Below are 18,549 nucleotides of genomic sequence, written 5' to 3' on the forward strand. Positions count from 1 at the left end.
CACTACATGCTCTGGTAAAAAGTGTTTATCTTTATTAAAAGCCCCTGTTAAGTATTGAAAGGCCACAACAGTGTCTCCCTGCAGCCTTCTCCAGGCTGAACAAACCCAGCGCTCTCAGCATTTCCTCACAGGAGAGGTGGTCATTTTTGTGGCCCTCCTGTGGACCTGCTCCAACAGGTCCACGTCCTTCTTATGTTGGGGGCCCCAGAGCTGAACACAGTACTCCAGGTGGGTCTCGTAAGAGCAGAGTAGAGGGAGAAAATTACCTCCCTCAACCCACTGGCCACACTTCTTTTGATGCAGCCCAGGATACAGTTGGCTTTATGGGCTGCAAGCACACATTGTCAGTTCATGTCCAGTTTTTCATCCACCAATACCCCCACATCCTTCTCCGCAGGGCTGCCCTCAGTCCCTTCATCCCCCAGCCTGTACTGATACTGAGGATTGTCCTGTGCAGGACTTTGCACTTGGCCTTGTTGAACTTCATGAGGGTTACATGGGCCCACTTCTCAAGCCTATGAAGGTCTCTCTGGATGGCATCCCTTCCCACTAGTGTGTCAACTGCACCACTCAACTTTGTCATCCACAAACTTGTTGAGGGTGCACTCCATTCTGCTATGTCATTAATGAAGGTATTAAATAGTATTGGTCCCAGTGTGGACCCCTGAGGGACACTGCTTGTTACAGATTTCCACTTGGACACTGAGCCATTGGTTGTGGACCATCCCCTTTTTGGATGTGGCATGCAACCAAGTCCTTATCCATCTTAACAGTTCATTTATCAAACCCCTATCTTTCCAAATTAGCAGGAAGAATGTTGTGAGAGGCCAAATCAAAGGTGATACAGAAGTCCAAGTAAATGACATCCTTAGTTCTTCCCTTGTCCACTTATGCATTCAGTTCATTGTAGGTGGTCACTAGATCAGTCAGATATGATTTGCCGTTGGTGAAGCCATGTTGACTGTCTTTAATCAACCTCCCTGTGTTTCATATGCATCCACATGTCTTCCAGGAGTATCTGTTCTATGATCCTACTGGGCACTGAGGTGAGGCTGACCGGTCAATAATTCCCAGGGCGCTCCTGTCATGGCTTACATGCAGGAATTGAGAGCTCTTGTGCTTTAAGAAAAATGTCCTTAAAAGAGCTGCCAGCTCTGTTCTGTTCCTTTATCCCTGAGGGCTGTTTCCCAGGGGGTCCCATCCTGTAATTCCCTAAAAAATTGCAAGTTCACTCTCCTAAAATTCAAGGTCTTGACTTTACTCTTCACATGGTCCATATCCCTCGAGATTGTGAATTCCAACAGGGCATGATCACTGCAGCCCAGGCTCCACTGATCTTCACCTCTGTCATTAGTTCATCTCTGTTGGTAAGCAACAGGTGCAGTAATGCTTCTCCTCTGGTTGGGCTGTCTATCACCTGGATTAAGAAATTATCCTTGATGCTCTCCAGGAGTTTTCTGGACTGCTTGCAGCTTGCTGTGCTACTTTTCCAGCAGATGTCAGGGTGACTGAAGTCCCCCAGCTGGATCAGAGCCTGCAAGCATGATGCTTCCTGCATTTGAAGTAAGGACACTTTGTCAACAGGCTCCCCTCAGTCGGGAGGCTGGTAATAAACACTAACCGTGAGGTTTGCTTTGTTGGCTTGGCCCCTGATTTTTACCCATAAGCTCTCAACCCGTTCATTGCTGTTTTTCAAAGACAGCTCTGTGCAGTCAACCCCTTTTTTTACACAGAGAACAACCCCTCCACCCCTCCTTCCTTGCCTCTCCCTTCTGCATAGTTTATAGCCATCGATTGCAGTGCACCAGTCATGTGGTTTGTCCCACCAAGTTTCAGTGATAGCAGTTAGATCATAGCTTTTCAGCTCCGCAGTCGCTTCCAATTCCTGCTGTTTGCTACCCATGCTACATGCATCAGTGTAGAGACATTTCAGTTGGGCTATTGGCTGTGTCGCCTTTTTAGAGGAAAAAGTCCTAATTCCTTTGAGGCATTTCACAGGTTCCTAATACGTCAGCAGCCCCTGACTCTTCTTTGTTACTCAAAACTCCATCCTCTTCCGTCTCTAAGTCTAGTTGCTTCCACCTTTGAAGGTAAAAATATTCTTCAAGGTCCTTCAGAAAGACTGCAGATAGAGCACAACAGTAGACATTCCAGTCCCCATTTCTTTTAAGACTTTCAGTCTGGAGTTTCTCTCCACAGAGATTTTACACTGATATCTTATCCATGTAGATCAAATTTTCTGTAAAGTCTATTCAGTTGGGAGGGCAAATTTCTCCTCAGCAGGAAGGGACTGGGATTTCTGCAAACCTTTAGTCTTTCCTTTCCTTATTCTCAGCATGCTTAGGAAAAACATTAAAGTATCCAGAACTCCTCTGTCTACATCAGGGATCCACCTCATCTTTCTAATCAAGAATCAACTCCTAAAAGAAGTATTTACTTTGATTGCTCACGTTATCCAAACAAACTAACATACAAGGAACTGATAAGCTATACAGCTTCTGAAGGTAGAAACTTAGACAATGAGTCATGGTGAAGAAAAACAAAAAATAAAGCTGAGAGAAGATGGAAGCTTGCCCTTGAGTATTGTTCTCTCATGCTAGTCAGAGAAACCTGGAGTAGTTCTCCATGTTTGGGGGTTGATAAGTTCTAGTCTCCCCTAAAAATATATCAGAAAGACAACAGTCCTTTAGTATGAAAAAAGTTCTGTATTTTCCTAAGGGTTAAATCTTTCATGGGAACAGGCAGTGTTTTCTTAAATATTATGATTTGTTACTTGTGCTCTTCTCTTTTTGTCTAATATTCAGTCTACTTAGCTAGCACCTGTGGAAGAATCTGATGCTCATGCTGCCTCTGAAGGGCTGTAGAGGGTTTTGGGTTTGCTGGAGTTGCTTGTTTTCGTTTTTGTAGTGGGGCTGCTCTTCAAATTCCTTATTAATGAACTTGCTTGTGACATTATGGACATATTCATTAATGTTTTGTTCCAGAGAATGAAAGTGTTATTTTTTTTTGTACAACTAATGACTTCTGGGTATTTTTGGCAAAGATTATGACAGGAGTAAGTTTGTCCTTATCACACTGTCCTAGGCCAGTTGCCCTTTTGAGTAGACATTGTCAAACAGTTCAGAAGTTCCTTAGTTTGCCTATGGACAAAAAATAACCTGTGGTTATTTTTTTGCTTCCAGAATGGTACTCGAAAGAATATTTTCTGGCCCATTCTAAACTTTAAGAAAAATGTTCTCCCTGTTATTTCAGGTGTCTAGATTCTCCAGCTTCCTACTTCCAACTCCAGATCTCAAACAGTCTTTCTAGTCTTCTTTGTCTTCTGATTCAAAGCCAGTTACTTCTTTCAAATAAAATACTGTTTCCAGAGAAATTTGGAAGTACTCTATTAATTATTGTATTAGACTAGTTTGAGCACAAATTCACTTCCGTGGCATTTCTAGATGACTTTTACACAGAACATATAAATGGATTTTTTTTTTCTTTTAATGTTGGAATCCTTTGGGCTGTAATCAAATTATCTTCTGAAGTCTTCTCTCATTTCTCTGGACCTTCTACTTATTTCAAACATTTCTCTTCTAAGTGTTAATTCTGCTGCAAGTATTCATTCTTCCCTCTCTTTCATACCTAGTTTAGGCTACTAAATTATTTTCTCTTGTATAAAAGCATTTTGTCCCTGATTAAGGAACCAATGCCAATGGTTTTGTTTCACAGTGGCATTCACAGGTCCAAATTTCCAAGTGAGTGGAAACAAAGTTAATGTTTATGTGTAAACTGCTGCTGTGAAACAACTGTTGATTTGAGGTTGTCTGTGATCTCAGACTACCACTTCTTCTATCCAACTGTAAATTAAATTAAAGAGGGAGAGAACTGTTCCAAATTGTAGTTTCATCTTAATTTGACTGTTACCAGTTACCTAACTGGAGTTTCTTCATGGCTGTATTTAAGAAGACTCCAACTAGAGATTGCGCAAGGCTCCATCTGTAGGGAGTGTATGCAGCTGGCATGTTGGGAACAGGAGGGGAGAAAATAAGAGAAGCTGTTGATAAGTCATTTTCTTTACTGCTTGTTTATGCAGCAGAAGAAATCTCATTAACCTGGATAGTCAAACACCTCATTGTAACACAAAAGCATTTTTAAGAGGGCGGTGTTCACGTACAGAAATAATTTTGTCCTGTAGATACAGTAATGCACTTTTGTAAGGTACATGGCATTTGACTTTTTCTTTGTTTTTGACAGGAAAAAGTGGCCCTGAATGCAAGCACTGTAGGGCTGATCCAGATAAGGAGTGCCGTTTTTGTTCGTGTTATTTGTGTGGTGGAAAACAGGATGCTCACATGCAACTCCTGTGTGATGAATGTAATATGGCTTATCATATATACTGTCTGAACCCTCCCTTAAGCAAGATACCAGAAGATGAGGACTGGTAAATATACAATGATGATTTACTTATCTATATTGCCATTCTATATATGATACTTCTTTATTATTTGCACCTTGTGAGATCCGATACTGAAGAATTTTTTAAGTTCTGCTCTGTTTTTCATCTGTCTACTTAATCGAAGCCTTATGTTTTCTGTCAAGGTAGTTCTTTTAAATCATTCACAAAGGATTAGTAGTTAGCTTTAATGACCATTATGTAATTTCAATATTGGTATGTTCATTTTATTCAGTATGACCATTATGGTGTTTCAAAACTGGTACGTTCATGTTATTCATTATGATCATTATGATCTTTCTGTGACATTATCTGATCTGATGGTGTTTATTAACAGTGGTTGTTCCCCAGCCTTTTAATATTGTTCAAGCTTACCTGCTTTAACAATTCCTATACTCATCCTTCTCTTTTCCTTCATCTTCTGGCCCTGTTGCTGCCCATGTGCCCTTCCTGTGTCTTCTCGTTGCCTCTACTCTATTCATTTCTCCTGCTGTGGGAGGACCACCACCTTGCTATTCTTCATTTCTACTGTCCCTGGTTCTGCCAGCAGGAAACCCAAGCTAACTGGCATTGTTAAATCAAGATAATTGTATTTTTAAGGGAATCTGCATGGACCCATTAGCAGCCCATTAAGTTATCTTGGACTCTGTACCATTTTTTGTCTTTATTAGCTATCTACAATTTACACTGTTTGTATTTATCACCTGTCTATGACTTACATAAGATGCTAATTAGTAATAAATTAGTAATAATAATCTAATAAAGCTTTCCATTGCATAGACAATAATAAATGTCTAAGATGTCTATGGATACATTTTACGGAATCTCTTTGGACCTTGGGATTAAATTTTATGTAAAAATCTGTGTAAGTGCTTTGGAAGTTTTAACATTCTCTGGAAATAAATAACTCAATCTGCTATACTATAGTAGATGCCATAGTGGGTTTATTTATTGGTCAATATCTAATGGTCTGCATGTTTTCTGGGGCATTGTATTTTTTCTAAACTCCTGTGTTTATGCCATTGTGTGATTTAGTGATTGAGACCATTAACATTGATAGGTGTTTCTCAGTGTGTACATCTGGCCACAGGGTTACTGTTACTGGAAGCTGATTTTTTTCCTATGAAATTTCTGCACCGAGAAGAGTTGTATTCACTGTTTTTGGAGGACCTACTGGCTTGAAATACTATCTAAAAAATACTTTCACTACCTGCTAGAAATATGTGTGGGTCATTTGAACTAAAAATGGCATTTATTTGAGTATTGTCTATGTGCCTTCCACTTCTTGCATATGCAGAATGAATACAGTGTTTATTCAACAGTGTTTATTACACAGCATGTTAGGCTTAACTATCCCCAAGTTTTCTACTGTCAAGGCAGACTGGTCTCTGCATGACATCTTCTTGCTTCCTGCTACTTGTCAACATAAGTGAGTTAATGTCACATGTTGGAAACTGTCCTCAACACACAAGTGGTTTATTACTGACTGCAGTCCATAAGGAGTATTCTTACCTGATTGCACCTGACCTTTGGATAATATTTAATGAGACCATCTGGAAGTACACATCTGTTCAGTACATCCATTCTTCAGTTGGCCCTTACTCTTGGAACCAAGTCTAATCTAGTACTCCATCAACAGTAAAGTCCATCTATTTTCCACTACTAGTCACAAGAAAGTTTCTGATAAAGAAAATACATATGCTTCAGGTCAGTCACCCCTTCCCACAAGACCCCCAAATCCTTCATTCTACCCTGAAACAATTTATTCTCTCTAGTTTCTTCTACACCCTCAAATATACAGAAGGTTTGATAAGCACGTCAGTATACTAAAAGTGAAATCTCACCAGCCATCACTGTCTCTTTGGTTTAGCTGGTGTGCTAAGATTATATTGGCCTGCTGGGTGCTTCAAATGCTTTTTCAGATTAGGTATTAGTGTTCTGGTCTTCACTGGCACCCATTCCTTTTCAAAAGCTTCTTATGAGTTATTCTACTTCTATTCTATTCTAATACTTCTATTTCAGAGAGCTACAGAGAAAGTTTGAAGAAATTTTTTCAAAGGGTAGCCATTACTGCTTGAATCTCTGTACCCTCTTCCAATAATAGCACTGCATAGATCCCCAGGACTGTTTTCCTCTGTACAGAAGATTTGGTGCTCTGTAGACAACCACACAAGAATTAAATTGACTGACAACAGAGTCCCTCAGGTCATATGTTAAGTGTACTTTTAGACCCTTCTGCTTACATTTCTGGCCAAAAATGTACAAATTTCCACGAGTAGTAGAAGTTTAATTCATATAATTAAAATGTCTTGGAAAATGGCTGTCAAGCTTTTAAACTTGTTTTTGTTTGCTGTGTAACGATATGGGTCTTAAGATTTATTTATGTAAGTAGATAGCTGCATCTGTGAATGAAATCACTGGGTGGGAGAGTTACTATTATGGAGCTGGCTTGTGACAGTTAATTTGGGGATTCTTAGTGATGCCAGCCCTGTGCAGTCTTAATGCTTGGACGTATTTAGGAGTGCAGTTGCACTGGGCAAAGCAGTGCCTCCTACCAAAGAGGAGGCCTGTGTTCTCCCTTCTTGCATACTAACAAAGAGTCATGGGTGTCTGGTCCTTAACTTATTGACAGATGTTGTTTGTTTTAGAAGTGGAAAAATTTCCATTTAGTATTTTTGTAGTCTAAAATTGGCAAACTCTCTGCAGGGGCTAAGTATGCCATTTGGGAAAGGATGATAAGTTTCTCTTGCAGAGATTAAGCCACTTTATATGTGAAACTGTATTTAATATTCCATACAAAACTCAGTTTGAAAAATATTAAGGTAATATGGTTACCCTATCAAGAAGCAGGCAATGCCATAGTTAATTCACCTTATGAATTTACATTATGTTTCTTCTTTTAATTTGTCATTGCAAACTTTTTTTTAAACTGTAATATCATTCAAAGTCTTAGTGTTAGACAATTTCAGCATCTTGTATTATTTTTAATTTCTTTTTATCTACATAGTTTCATTAATGGTTCAACATCTTTATTGACGTAGTGAAACATAACAGCTGAACATGAGCTGGCAGTGTGCCCAGGTGGCCAAGAGAGCCAACAGCATCCTGGCTTGTATTAGAAATAGTGTGACCAGCAGAAGTAGGGAGGTGATAGTCCCCCTGTACTCTGCCCTGGTGAGGCCACACCTGGAGTATTGTGACCAGTTTTGGGCACCTCAATACGAGAGAGATATCGAGGTGCTGGAGCGAGTGCAGAGGAGGGCAACGAAGCTGGTGAAGGGCCTGGAGAATAAATCCTATGAGGAGAGATTGAAAGAGCTGGGACTGTTCAGTTTGAGGAAGAGAAGGCTGAGGGGAGACCTCATCACTCTCTACAGCTACCTGAAAGGACATCATGGAGAGGTTGGTGCTGGTCTCTTCTCACAGGTGATTAGTGACAGAACAAGAGGGAATGGCTTTAAACTGCAACAGGGGAGGTTTAGACTGGACGTTAGGAAAAAAATTTTCACCGAAAGAGTGGTCAGACAGTGGAATAGGCTGCCCAGGGAGGTGGTGGAGTCACCATCCCTGGATGTGTTTAAGGATCATTTAGATGAGATGCTGGGGGATATGGTGTAGGGGAGAACTTTGTAGAGTAAGGCTGATGGTTGGACTCGATGATCCCAAGGGTCTTTTCCAACCTGAATGATTCTGTGATTCTGTGATTGTATGAAATCTGTTCCTGTGGACATTAATCATTAATTCTTCTATTCATATCCACATACAAAAGTTAATTAGTAAATCCAAAACAGTAGTAGTAGTTATATATACTAGGTTATCAATGTTAGTTTAGATCAGGCTTCCTCCACTAGTGGCATGTGGGCCAAACCCAGCCCATGAGAGCAGAAACATGGAGATTTACCTTTGCACTGGCATTCTGGGAGTGGGGTGAAAATGTTATTAGAAGCAGCGGAAGGACCAGTGTACTCCCTTTCTCTCTCTGTTTTAGTCACTGTATAATAGCATTTCCTACTTACGTACCAGGATGGCTTTGTGTTAGCTGGAATGAGTCTCAGCACTATATTCCAAGTGACTTCAGTGTTGTGGAGTGAGTGAGTGTGTGTGCGTGCATTTGTGTGTGTATGCGTGTGTGTGTCTACACACATTACATGATACTTTGGCTGTCTTTGACGTTCAGCTGTATGCAGTGAAATGTATTGCACTAGAATGGAAAAATAAGGGTAGAGTGGGCAGGACATAGAAACAAACCATGGGTACTGGTTAGCAGTGTACTCTAATCTCAGCTATCTTCTCTTTTACATGATCTAAATGAAAGAGGACAGAATGAAGACAGAATACAGGAAACATGGGGACCTCTCACATATCATGTGAGAAAAAATGTTTTGCCTCTAGCACTCTACCTTCAAAGATATTGAAATGCCCTTTTTTAAAAGTTGACAGTATTTGTTCATGTTGGGTTCATTTTTTAAGCTGTAGACTTCAGCTGCTTAAGACTGGTACATGTTTGCTAGCTTGAAATAGTCAAGACAAGCAAATTGACGTTATTTTGGCTACAAGAAATGTATTGCCATTATTATGAAGTAATTGAGAATTTACTAAAACCTTTTTTTAGGTATTGTCCTTCCTGCAAAAATGATTCTAATGAAGTTGTAAAGGCTGGAGAAAAGCTCAAACAGAGTAAAAAGAAAGCAAAGATGCCATCTGCCAGTACTGAAAGCCAGAGAGACTGGGGCAAGGTAGAGTGTATTTTAGAAATAGCTGTTACTCTGATTGTTCATGTATGTGCTACATCTATAATTCTACTTATATATGCACTACACAAAATTCAGTACTGGGTTGCACAGACAATAATGTTTAATCCTGCCCACTATCTACTGGCAGTTAAAGCAGTGGAAGAATTATTAAGGTGACTAGAGGTAAAATAAAAAAAAACCAATCCCTGATCCCTTCCCCAAACCCATATACACATATTACTTAATTAACATTCTTCTAACAATTTAACATATTTTGAAGTATGTGTTTGTTATAAAGATCAGATTTTTTGATATCTGCATTGAATTTGCAAATAGTCTTCAATATTATAATACTAATTTATTTTGTCTGATGTATTTTTAGGGAATGGCCTGTGTTGGTCGCACTAAGGAATGCACTATTGTTCCTTCTAATCATTATGGACCTATACCTGGTGTTCCTGTTGGGACAACCTGGAAATTCAGAGTTCAGGTATGTTGTTTCAGTATTAGCTGTAGTTGAAGTAACTAAGAATAATAGTGAATGGGTTGTGCACTAAAATAAGTTTAGATTGACAATTGCCATTTTCACCTGGACTAAATAAAGCAAATACACTATGATTCTAATATTGGAAGTGATGCCAATAGTAGTGAAGGTTGAAGTATACTGATTTTACAGTACAACTTAATAAGTTGTCATTAGGATAAAGAAATTTCACGTTAAAATTCTAAGTGGGATGCTTAGTCAATTTAGAGACTGTAGTTTCTTTATTTCTGATTTGCATAGTTTTTTTTATGACACAGGCACTCTTTTCCCTGGAAGGAAATTGACTAAGTATTGCTTCTGGAGGGAGCATCTGAAGAGCATCTTTGTCATGAGTTACTTACCAGAGTCCATATTTGGGGTGAATCACCTACCAGAAACCTAAATTTAGTTGATAAAAGCTGGGAATGAAAGAAGGGAGGGAGAAATGAATGAAAGGATGTTTGATACAGGAGGAAAGAGGAACAGAACAGTGGGGTCTTTTTATTCAGCATACTCAAATGGTCTGGAAAAATTGGCAAATAGCTGATAAAGTTAGGTGAGAGTACTCAGTTGTTACGGAAAGTAAACATGGGGTGGGGAACAGTTCTAACTACATAATTTGTAATGGGATTTCAGCTACTTCTTGTTATTTAGGAAAGAGATCTTCTAATAGCTAATTTTGAAAATAGGTCATCTTAATACCCGGTAGTGACCAATAAAATAAATCCAGTGTTAAATTATTGTGAAAGGAAGGGTCAGGAAAATACAGTATATTATTATGAACATCAGTCAAGATGATTAAAGGATTGATATAGATTTCATTTGACTGGAAAGACTTTTCATTCTGGAAGAATGTTGAAAACGTGGTCTAGTGTAGATGGCTACAGAATTATGTACAGTATGAAAAAAGTGATTCGGGACCTATAGACATAATTTCATAATGCAAAAAGGTGTCATCAAAACAAGGGCAGCTGCTCACTTCAAAATAAAGAATAAAAGTGGTACTAGTTCATATGACAAGCAGCACTACTCTGAATTCTTTTCTCCCTTTGATACTATGAATCCAAAATTTGTGCCTATTTTAGGAAGTCTGAGCCATAGACAGCTGGATGCTGAGAAATTGTGCAAGGAAGTGTTGTGTCCTTGTGTAGTTTTCACACCGTGCACAGCTCTTATCTGTTGGTAGAGACAGCATTTTTGACCAGCTGGACCTTTGATCTGATGTATTATATTATGAATGTACAAGACTACAGCAGAAATATGTAAACTTTCATGGAAGTTGCTTAAAAGTGTAGGTTGGGAAAAGGAGTTCAGGAGTGGAAGAGACAGAATGATAAAAACAGGCAATATCAGGGTCTGAAGAAAGAAGGATCCTAATGGGTTTTCTGCTGGGAACCTTCATTCTATCAATAGTATTTTTGGCATCACATACTGAGAAAATACACGATTTAATATGTAGCCTCTCTTTTATTCATAAAGGGGTTTGGGTTTTTTTGACTATAATTTGGTAGTTTGAAACAATTATTAAATACATGTTTGTGGGAAAGATGTTCCAGCAGACTCTAATGGTGTTGCCAGTTTATGGAACAGCTGCAGCTCCCAGGTGATCTGGTTGCAGCTTAGTTGCACAGCCATTACGAGGCAGTTATCCTGGTTGGAGAACTAGCTTATGATCCATACATTGTTGCAATGGCTTCTGTTTCCTTAGGCAGTGTCATAATATTCCCCTGCATTGGTCACATTTACAGTGTGTTACTTTAATAGCATACCTGACATAATGATCTTTACATGGGTCACTGTCATCTTCCTTAGTTAAAAATTGTAAAATATTACCAAATTGGCAGATCTCCATCTGCTTTGGATTGTTCTAAATGACTGTGAAAGTGGATCATAGTAGTGAGTACAGTCTTAAATATTCCTTATGGAAAGAATCGTGAAGATTTTTCCCAAAGAAGAAAGTGTACCTTTACATATTCCAGTGTCACCACTGTTCTACATTGTCCTTGCATTTCTTGGGTGTCCTTACTTTTGGCTTTTCTTCCTTAAAAACAAGTTGAATTCTCACCTTTAAAGGCAGTCTTACATTAACTATTTACACAGACACTCTGTACAGTATTTTTAAACAGAAAAGTGATTGTTAAAATGATTGTAGATGGCTGGTTGTTTGAAAAAAATGCTAGGAACTGGCTTTTTTCTGTTGCCAGGTGAGCGAAGCAGGTGTTCACAGACCACATGTAGGTGGAATCCATGGACGCAGTAATGATGGAGCTTATTCACTCGTATTAGCTGGAGGATTTGAAGATGAAGTGGTATGTCATTTATGGAAGCAGCGGTTTTGCTGTTCTAATGTATCAAAGTTTGTAAAGATAAAGATAGATCAAGTTTGTTGTTGATCCTAAAATTAATACTTATGCAAATATGACCATGAAAAGAATAACTACTACTGATAACAAATTGAATAGTTTTTAGTGTTTTGGGGAGAAATATGTAAGGAAATCTTTCTTAAAGAATGCTTATGCTAATACTCAAACAAAATATGTCAATTACAGCTGGATTTTATTTACATTGTTTAGGGTAGTTAAATTTCGCTATACTTTCAGAGTCTGAATTTTGTATTATTTAAAATCTGATAGTATAATTATATACAAATAATATGTTTTATGTTCTGCTTTGCTCATGATTTTTATTGCTGTCAAGACAGATAGATGCTTCTTCCTTTGAGCTGCTTGTGTTTCTAAATGTGTGATACATTTATTTTAATGAAGCAGGAATAAAAGGTACATGTATATTTGATTCTGTGAAGTTCTGAAGGTTCTTGACTCCTGAGGAACAGTTTCAGAACTTCTTAGGAAAGTCTCAGTATCTTGTATTACAATCCCCAAAGGCACTGGAAAAAAAAATCTATTTTGATGTTAACGTTTAAGTAGAGCAACAAAAGCAATTATGCTGCTAAACAAAACAGTAACTGCATCAGACTTCCATCTCATGATGTTGACCATTTATGAATAGATTACTGTTTTCTGCAATTAAATAATGTTTACACAGGGTACATCCCTTCCTGCAGTTCTGCTCCATCAGGTGAAATTTTGAATCATGCATCAAGTGAAGGATAAAGCAATCAATTCTTTTAAAACAGCTGTTAATCACAAAGGAAAAAACATTGGAGAAAGAAGCATCTGAAATAGCATCAGGATGTAATGTATTCTTTGCCAACAGCACCTACTGGCTGCTGCTGCAGAGTATTTCTCTGAAGGAGTCTGTGTCTCTCTTTGAACAAGTTACATGAGGAGGTACTTGGTGTTGGGATACATTACTACATCCTTAGTCAACCCCAACACAATCTCTAGGACCCTTAGCCAGTGGATCCTAAGAACACTTGCTCAGTAGTTGTACCTGCTATGTTGAGATGCTGCAGACTCCTTTTTTTTTCTTTGGTGATACTGATGTCCCCTTATTTCTGCTGCTGTAATTATTCAATTCAAAATATTTAATAAACTTAATTAGGTCATTTGCATACCTTTTCCAGTTCACCTAAGCGATGTTGTGATCATGTGTTTTTGTGGACACCAACATACTGTCATAGTTTAGATGACATACATAATTTTGAAAGGGCATAGTTGGGGAGAAATACTGCAGAAGATACCCTAAAAATTTGTATGAATGTCAGCTTTTCTCCAATTCTCTAAACTAACAATCCAGGAGAGAGTTATTTTTTTCCCAAGTGCATTTTTGGAATTAATTTTTCTTTGTTTCTTTTTTCATAAATCAGATTTTATTTCCCCGTTTAACTGTCATTTTCCCTGTTTTTTGGAAAAGGTTGAAATTGAACTCCTGTAAGAATATCCACAGAAAAATCAAATTTTATACTTATAAGCATCCTAAGTACAGTATCTCATTCCACAAATGAAACTTCAAAATAAAAATTCAGATAAAATCCTCTGCTCACATCTAGTCGCTTTATTATATAACAAGAAAAGAGAGGTGACCCTTACTTGAATTTCAGTGGTATGATGTAGGTATTTGTGTATAAGTTTTTACAAAATTGAGAAATAAATATATTTGGAAGACTGTTTTATTGTATGTTTATAAACTTCATGCACACTGCTGACTTGTGCTATCTTAATACTCTCCGTGTGGCTTTAAATTAACAGTTCACTATTGGAGTAAAATAATTACAAAATCATATTTCAGGAAATAGAATTAACTCTTTAGCTTTCAGATCATGCTGGTTTTATGCTGTGCCTTTGGGAACTTACAGTCCTGCAGACCCAGACTTGTCTGCAACTTTCCTCAAGTTGGGATGTTCTGGATGTATTGGAGTGCTCAGTAATGATGAATTCTGTCAGTACAGAATCTGCCCTCAAGACAGAGAAGGGGTAGTCATAGTTTACAAAATGAACACTGGGTGAAATTGAAGTACATGAAGCTTAACCGAACTCTTAATTACATGCATATAGAATGTTTGCACATTAATGTCTCTCTTGGAAATGTTTAACCTTGAATTTCAGTGACAAGTTATATGCCTTACCTATTGAAGATACAATATTACAGTAGTTAGCTTTAGAGTCTTGAACATGTTGATATTGCTGATCTGGTGTTGTTCTTAATAGTAACCATAATAGGAACATTAGCTGAAAAAATTGGGAAGTCTTTCAGGAATTTAAAATTTAAGAATTATATTTTATTATTTAATTAATTATATAATTAAGAAATATATTTTAAAACTAGATATTGGACATTAACAGTGATTGTGCAGTCACAGTGTTCATGATAAAAGTATTTTGACTTGTCTGTTCATCAAATCAAGTAGCTGAGGAAATTTTACTTCTGTATTGAAATATTACCCTCCTATTTTGTGTCATTTTTATGTATCAGGGTTAAAACTGCTGTTTATTTTCAAAAGTTTCAAGATTCATGTTTTTACTGGGTTGAGGTAGTGTTATAAAGGTGGTAAATTGTGTGGTGTGCTTAGTTTAATCTGAACAAAGATTGTTTATTCTTTGAGTGCTTTTGCAAATAGGATCATATGGGAAAACTCTGAACTGAGATTCAGAATCTCTTGGAGAATAATATCTGCTGTGATCATTTGCACCCTCTTGTAAAAGATTCTGAGAGTATAAAAGAGAATAGCATCTCTAATGTCTCAAAAGGGACCCCAGGCAAATATACTCATTGCTTAGGTTTGTTGGTATTTCATACCAAACCCATTCAGTGCCTGGAGCATAGCATCCACAAACCACTTCATGAAATGGCTTGCCGTCCGTTTGAAGTGTTCTGTGTCTTTGGGTTAATCTTGTGTGTGGGTAGTCAGTTCCAAGGGGTTAGTACAACTGTTATTCCGCTTGTTTGAAATAGGCCAGTTGCAAATAAACATTATTTAGCTCACTAGATTTGCCCAAGCCATGTCATGAGGATATAGCATTTCAGAACCTCTGCTTAGTGTGCATTGCACAGTGAAAGCGCTTGATCAGTTCCATTACTGCCAAAGGTGTAGTGCCGGTGCTGTAGTGAATTGCATACTTAAATGGCTTTAAATGCAAATTAAGGGGCAACAGGAGCCTCATGTCTGAGTCGGTGGTTTATATCCAAAGACAATTGTGACTAGCAGTTTACCTAGATATATGTGCATGACCTGTTGTTTTATTAACCAGTTTGCTGGGTTTACCTGGGTTGTCTGAATTGAGCGTGAGCACTAGTACAAAAAAGATGTAGTATCCTATATGAATTTTCTGAATTATCATGCCATGCTGACTACGTTACCAAGGGAACAGTTCCTTTCTGATTTTCCCACTCTGTTTTATAGTACTGAGAATCCAGCATAACAAGTCATTACAGCCATTACACTTCGAATCTCTCTATTGTGAGTCATGTGGATTGAGGATGTAGCTGAAAACCTGATGCTTGACACCATGAAACTTGCTGTTTTCAAAACTGTCATGTTTCCAAGGTCTAAGCACCCTACTGTTTTGGGACCTGCTTGGAGCCCCAATGTAATGTGAAGAAAATTTAGTATCTCACTATACGATAGCTACCAAATATCTTCCTTTTCACTCAGATGTGTTATTTGTCCACTGTCATTAACTCCAGTACTAAGGACATACTCAACATAATTTGTATGGCAGTAGCTTTAATATTTACTTCTTACCAGTGTTTCAGATTTGCAGCACAGCTCCTATTCTGCAACAGTCTTCTCTCCATCTTTTCCATTACTCCATATTGTTAGCTATCAGTCTATACAAAATGCTAATTAATACTAAAAAAATACCTTTCTTGCATTATTTTCTGAATTTTATTGTCTCCTCTGTACCTGCATTATATTCAGAGTTACTTTCACATTCTGCAGAGCCTTAGTTACGCAGATGCTTTTTGTCATTTTTTACTGCTAGTATTACATCTGTCAAAATAGTCTTATCTGCCTATTTGTCAGCTTCTTTCATAATGGAGTGTATAATCTCTGTCTATACCACTCCTATCTGTGCTTTTCCAAAGTTCATTTGCAGGACTTTCTAAAAGCATTGAGGAATCCATTTGACACAATGATAAAACAGATTAAAAAGTAGAAATTAATGTTGCCAATGCTTAGCAAAGCACCATTGAACTCTTTTACATTTCATGCTTTTCAAGAAACATTCTGTCTGGAGTAGTGCTTAGACCAAAGACATAGACCTTGATTTCTTTTTGTGAATGGCTAATATACTGAAATACTTTCTTTCCGAAATTCATACATTTTCAAGAGACATTAGTTGTATTATTGCAATATATGGAGTATCATCAATATTCATAAAATTCTGAAGGATCAGCGTGATTATACTAACCTTTGTTGTGTCAAATCATGAGTTTCTTGCTGGACTTAATAGATTTTTCACATGGACACTTAAAAAAATTCATGTGATATTAAGAATTTATTTAAATATAGGAAATAAAAGAAGGATATAAGTAACAAATGCTAATTATTTGTATAGAGATAAATGAATGTCAAATAGTAAATGCATGTCTTTTAGACAGACAAGATTTTCCTTGCCTTGCTTTAACTAGGATTATAGTAGGCTTATTAAATTACTCAAACAGATTGAAGGATTTTTTGCCCTCGGAAAAACAATCAATCGGTGATCTCCAACAGATAGCCAAAGATAATTGTATTTTTAAATGCTGTCTCAGAAAACTGTTGTATCTCCTAAGTAATGTCTCACTACAGAAAAGTGTCTTTGACCTGAAAAGGCTTTCTGTGTGTTGTATCATTGATAAACCTGGTTTGAAGTCAGAGCCAATTTTGAACGGAGCAGAAGATAATGAATACAGATTAGGTAGCCTGAATTGTTTCCATATTAATGTTTAGTTTAAAGGTCTGGCTATACACTATTTTGGCACTGGACATGGAAAGGAATAAGAAAAACATCAGAAAGTGGTGCACATACAGTAGTTGTCTAGTACTTTCATTTGGGAGTTATTTTTCAAAATGTTGACCTACTTCCATCACCAGTTAGCCACCTTCTGCTGTTTCCTGCTTTGAAGCTGTCTTATTGTTCAAAGATCCAGATTGACTAACACTAAAATGGTTAAATGTTTACATTGTGGTGAAATATGACACGATACTGTTAGGTTCTTGCTGTCAAGGGCAATTGTGGGGAAGACTGAGTAACACTGATTATGATATATGCAAACTCTGCATTTAATGCAAGGGTTTTTTTATTGATTTATAAGTGAAATATGTAATTTAACCCTTCCTTTTTAATTGGTACTTTCTACTGCAGTGCTAAACCATGAAATTATCAAAAATAAATCAGACAATTGGGCAGATAGATCAATTCTATCAACACTTATATTCATACAGGTTTGTGAGACTTAAGTGGAGATGAATGGTGACGTGATTTGGTTTCAGGTATCCCTGCTACTAGGGAAAGAAAATCCTTTCAAATGTAGTTATCTGATAGTTAGAATTTGTCTTGGATTTAATAACTTCATTTAAAAAGGCTTAGTGCTTTTTTGTTTTGCTTTGTCATATTAATCAAAATCTTGGCCTTTATTCATCACATTTTACTAAGGTGAAACTGATGAATTGAGGGGTTGATTAACTCATGAAATTTGGGGGTTTCTTGTATCAAAAAAGCCAATAAGACATTTTGTTTTGTTCAGACTGAAGGTTGAAGCTCATCTGGAAAATCTGTTTGTGTTCATAATAACGTATTTTACTAACTGATAAATGCAATTTTTGTGTGTATGTTGGGACCAGACTTTGAAATCTGAGCATAATACCAGAGGTGTTAATGGAAAGAGAAAATAATTGAGAGCTATCTTGAGATAGCTGATATTCCAGTAATTTGAATTAGCTAATGCCCCTGTCAGCTGTTGCATAAAAGCAACCCATAGAAATAATGTGGTTGAACGTTCAGGTGGAATTAAAAAATTTTCATTCTCCATTATCTCTTTGTTAGACTTACCACAGATTGTGTAACAACACTGAAATAGCGGAGTAAGATTTAATATAACTGACCATCTGCTTATGTTATATGTCTGAGGCTGACTGGCTTTATAATACCAGAGCTTTGGGCTCATCTTCCACTCAGATGCCTCAATATGAGATACTGGGTCAATGCTACTGTGGCTGAAGTTCATTTGCTCTGTAACATGATCAAACTTTACAAACAGGACAGTTAAGAAATAACCTTATGGAGACAACATAAGAAAAAGAGACATACAGAAGGCATTAAGAGAAGACAGAATAACAAAGGTCTTACTAGCTGTTGAAAGAAAGTTTTGGTGCAAGGAAGTTGAATTAAGCTGTGGAAAGCAGAAGAGAAATGGCAGAATTACATATTTTAAGGTAAGAAAATGGGGAAAAAGTAGGAAGAAGGAAG

General features: G+C 37.4%; 1 protein-coding gene across 2 annotated transcripts in view; it reads left to right on the forward strand.

The window, feature by feature from the left end:
• The window catches only part of UHRF2 (ubiquitin like with PHD and ring finger domains 2), a 92,046-nt gene that overhangs the window by 60,304 nt on the left and 13,193 nt on the right, over nt 1–18,549 (forward strand). For both annotated transcript variants that reach the window (XM_074854932.1, XM_074854933.1), the window contains exons 6-9: nt 4,240–4,426; nt 9,051–9,174; nt 9,554–9,661; nt 11,899–12,003. In XM_074854932.1, the coding sequence (XP_074711033.1) occupies nt 4,240–4,426; nt 9,051–9,174; nt 9,554–9,661; nt 11,899–12,003 (524 nt within the window). The remainder of the gene's footprint in view (nt 1–4,239; nt 4,427–9,050; nt 9,175–9,553; nt 9,662–11,898; nt 12,004–18,549) is intronic.

The sequence above is a fragment of the Strix uralensis genome, chromosome Z (assembly GCF_047716275.1).
Source record: "Strix uralensis isolate ZFMK-TIS-50842 chromosome Z, bStrUra1, whole genome shotgun sequence".
Classification (NCBI taxonomy): Eukaryota; Metazoa; Chordata; class Aves; order Strigiformes; family Strigidae; genus Strix; species Strix uralensis.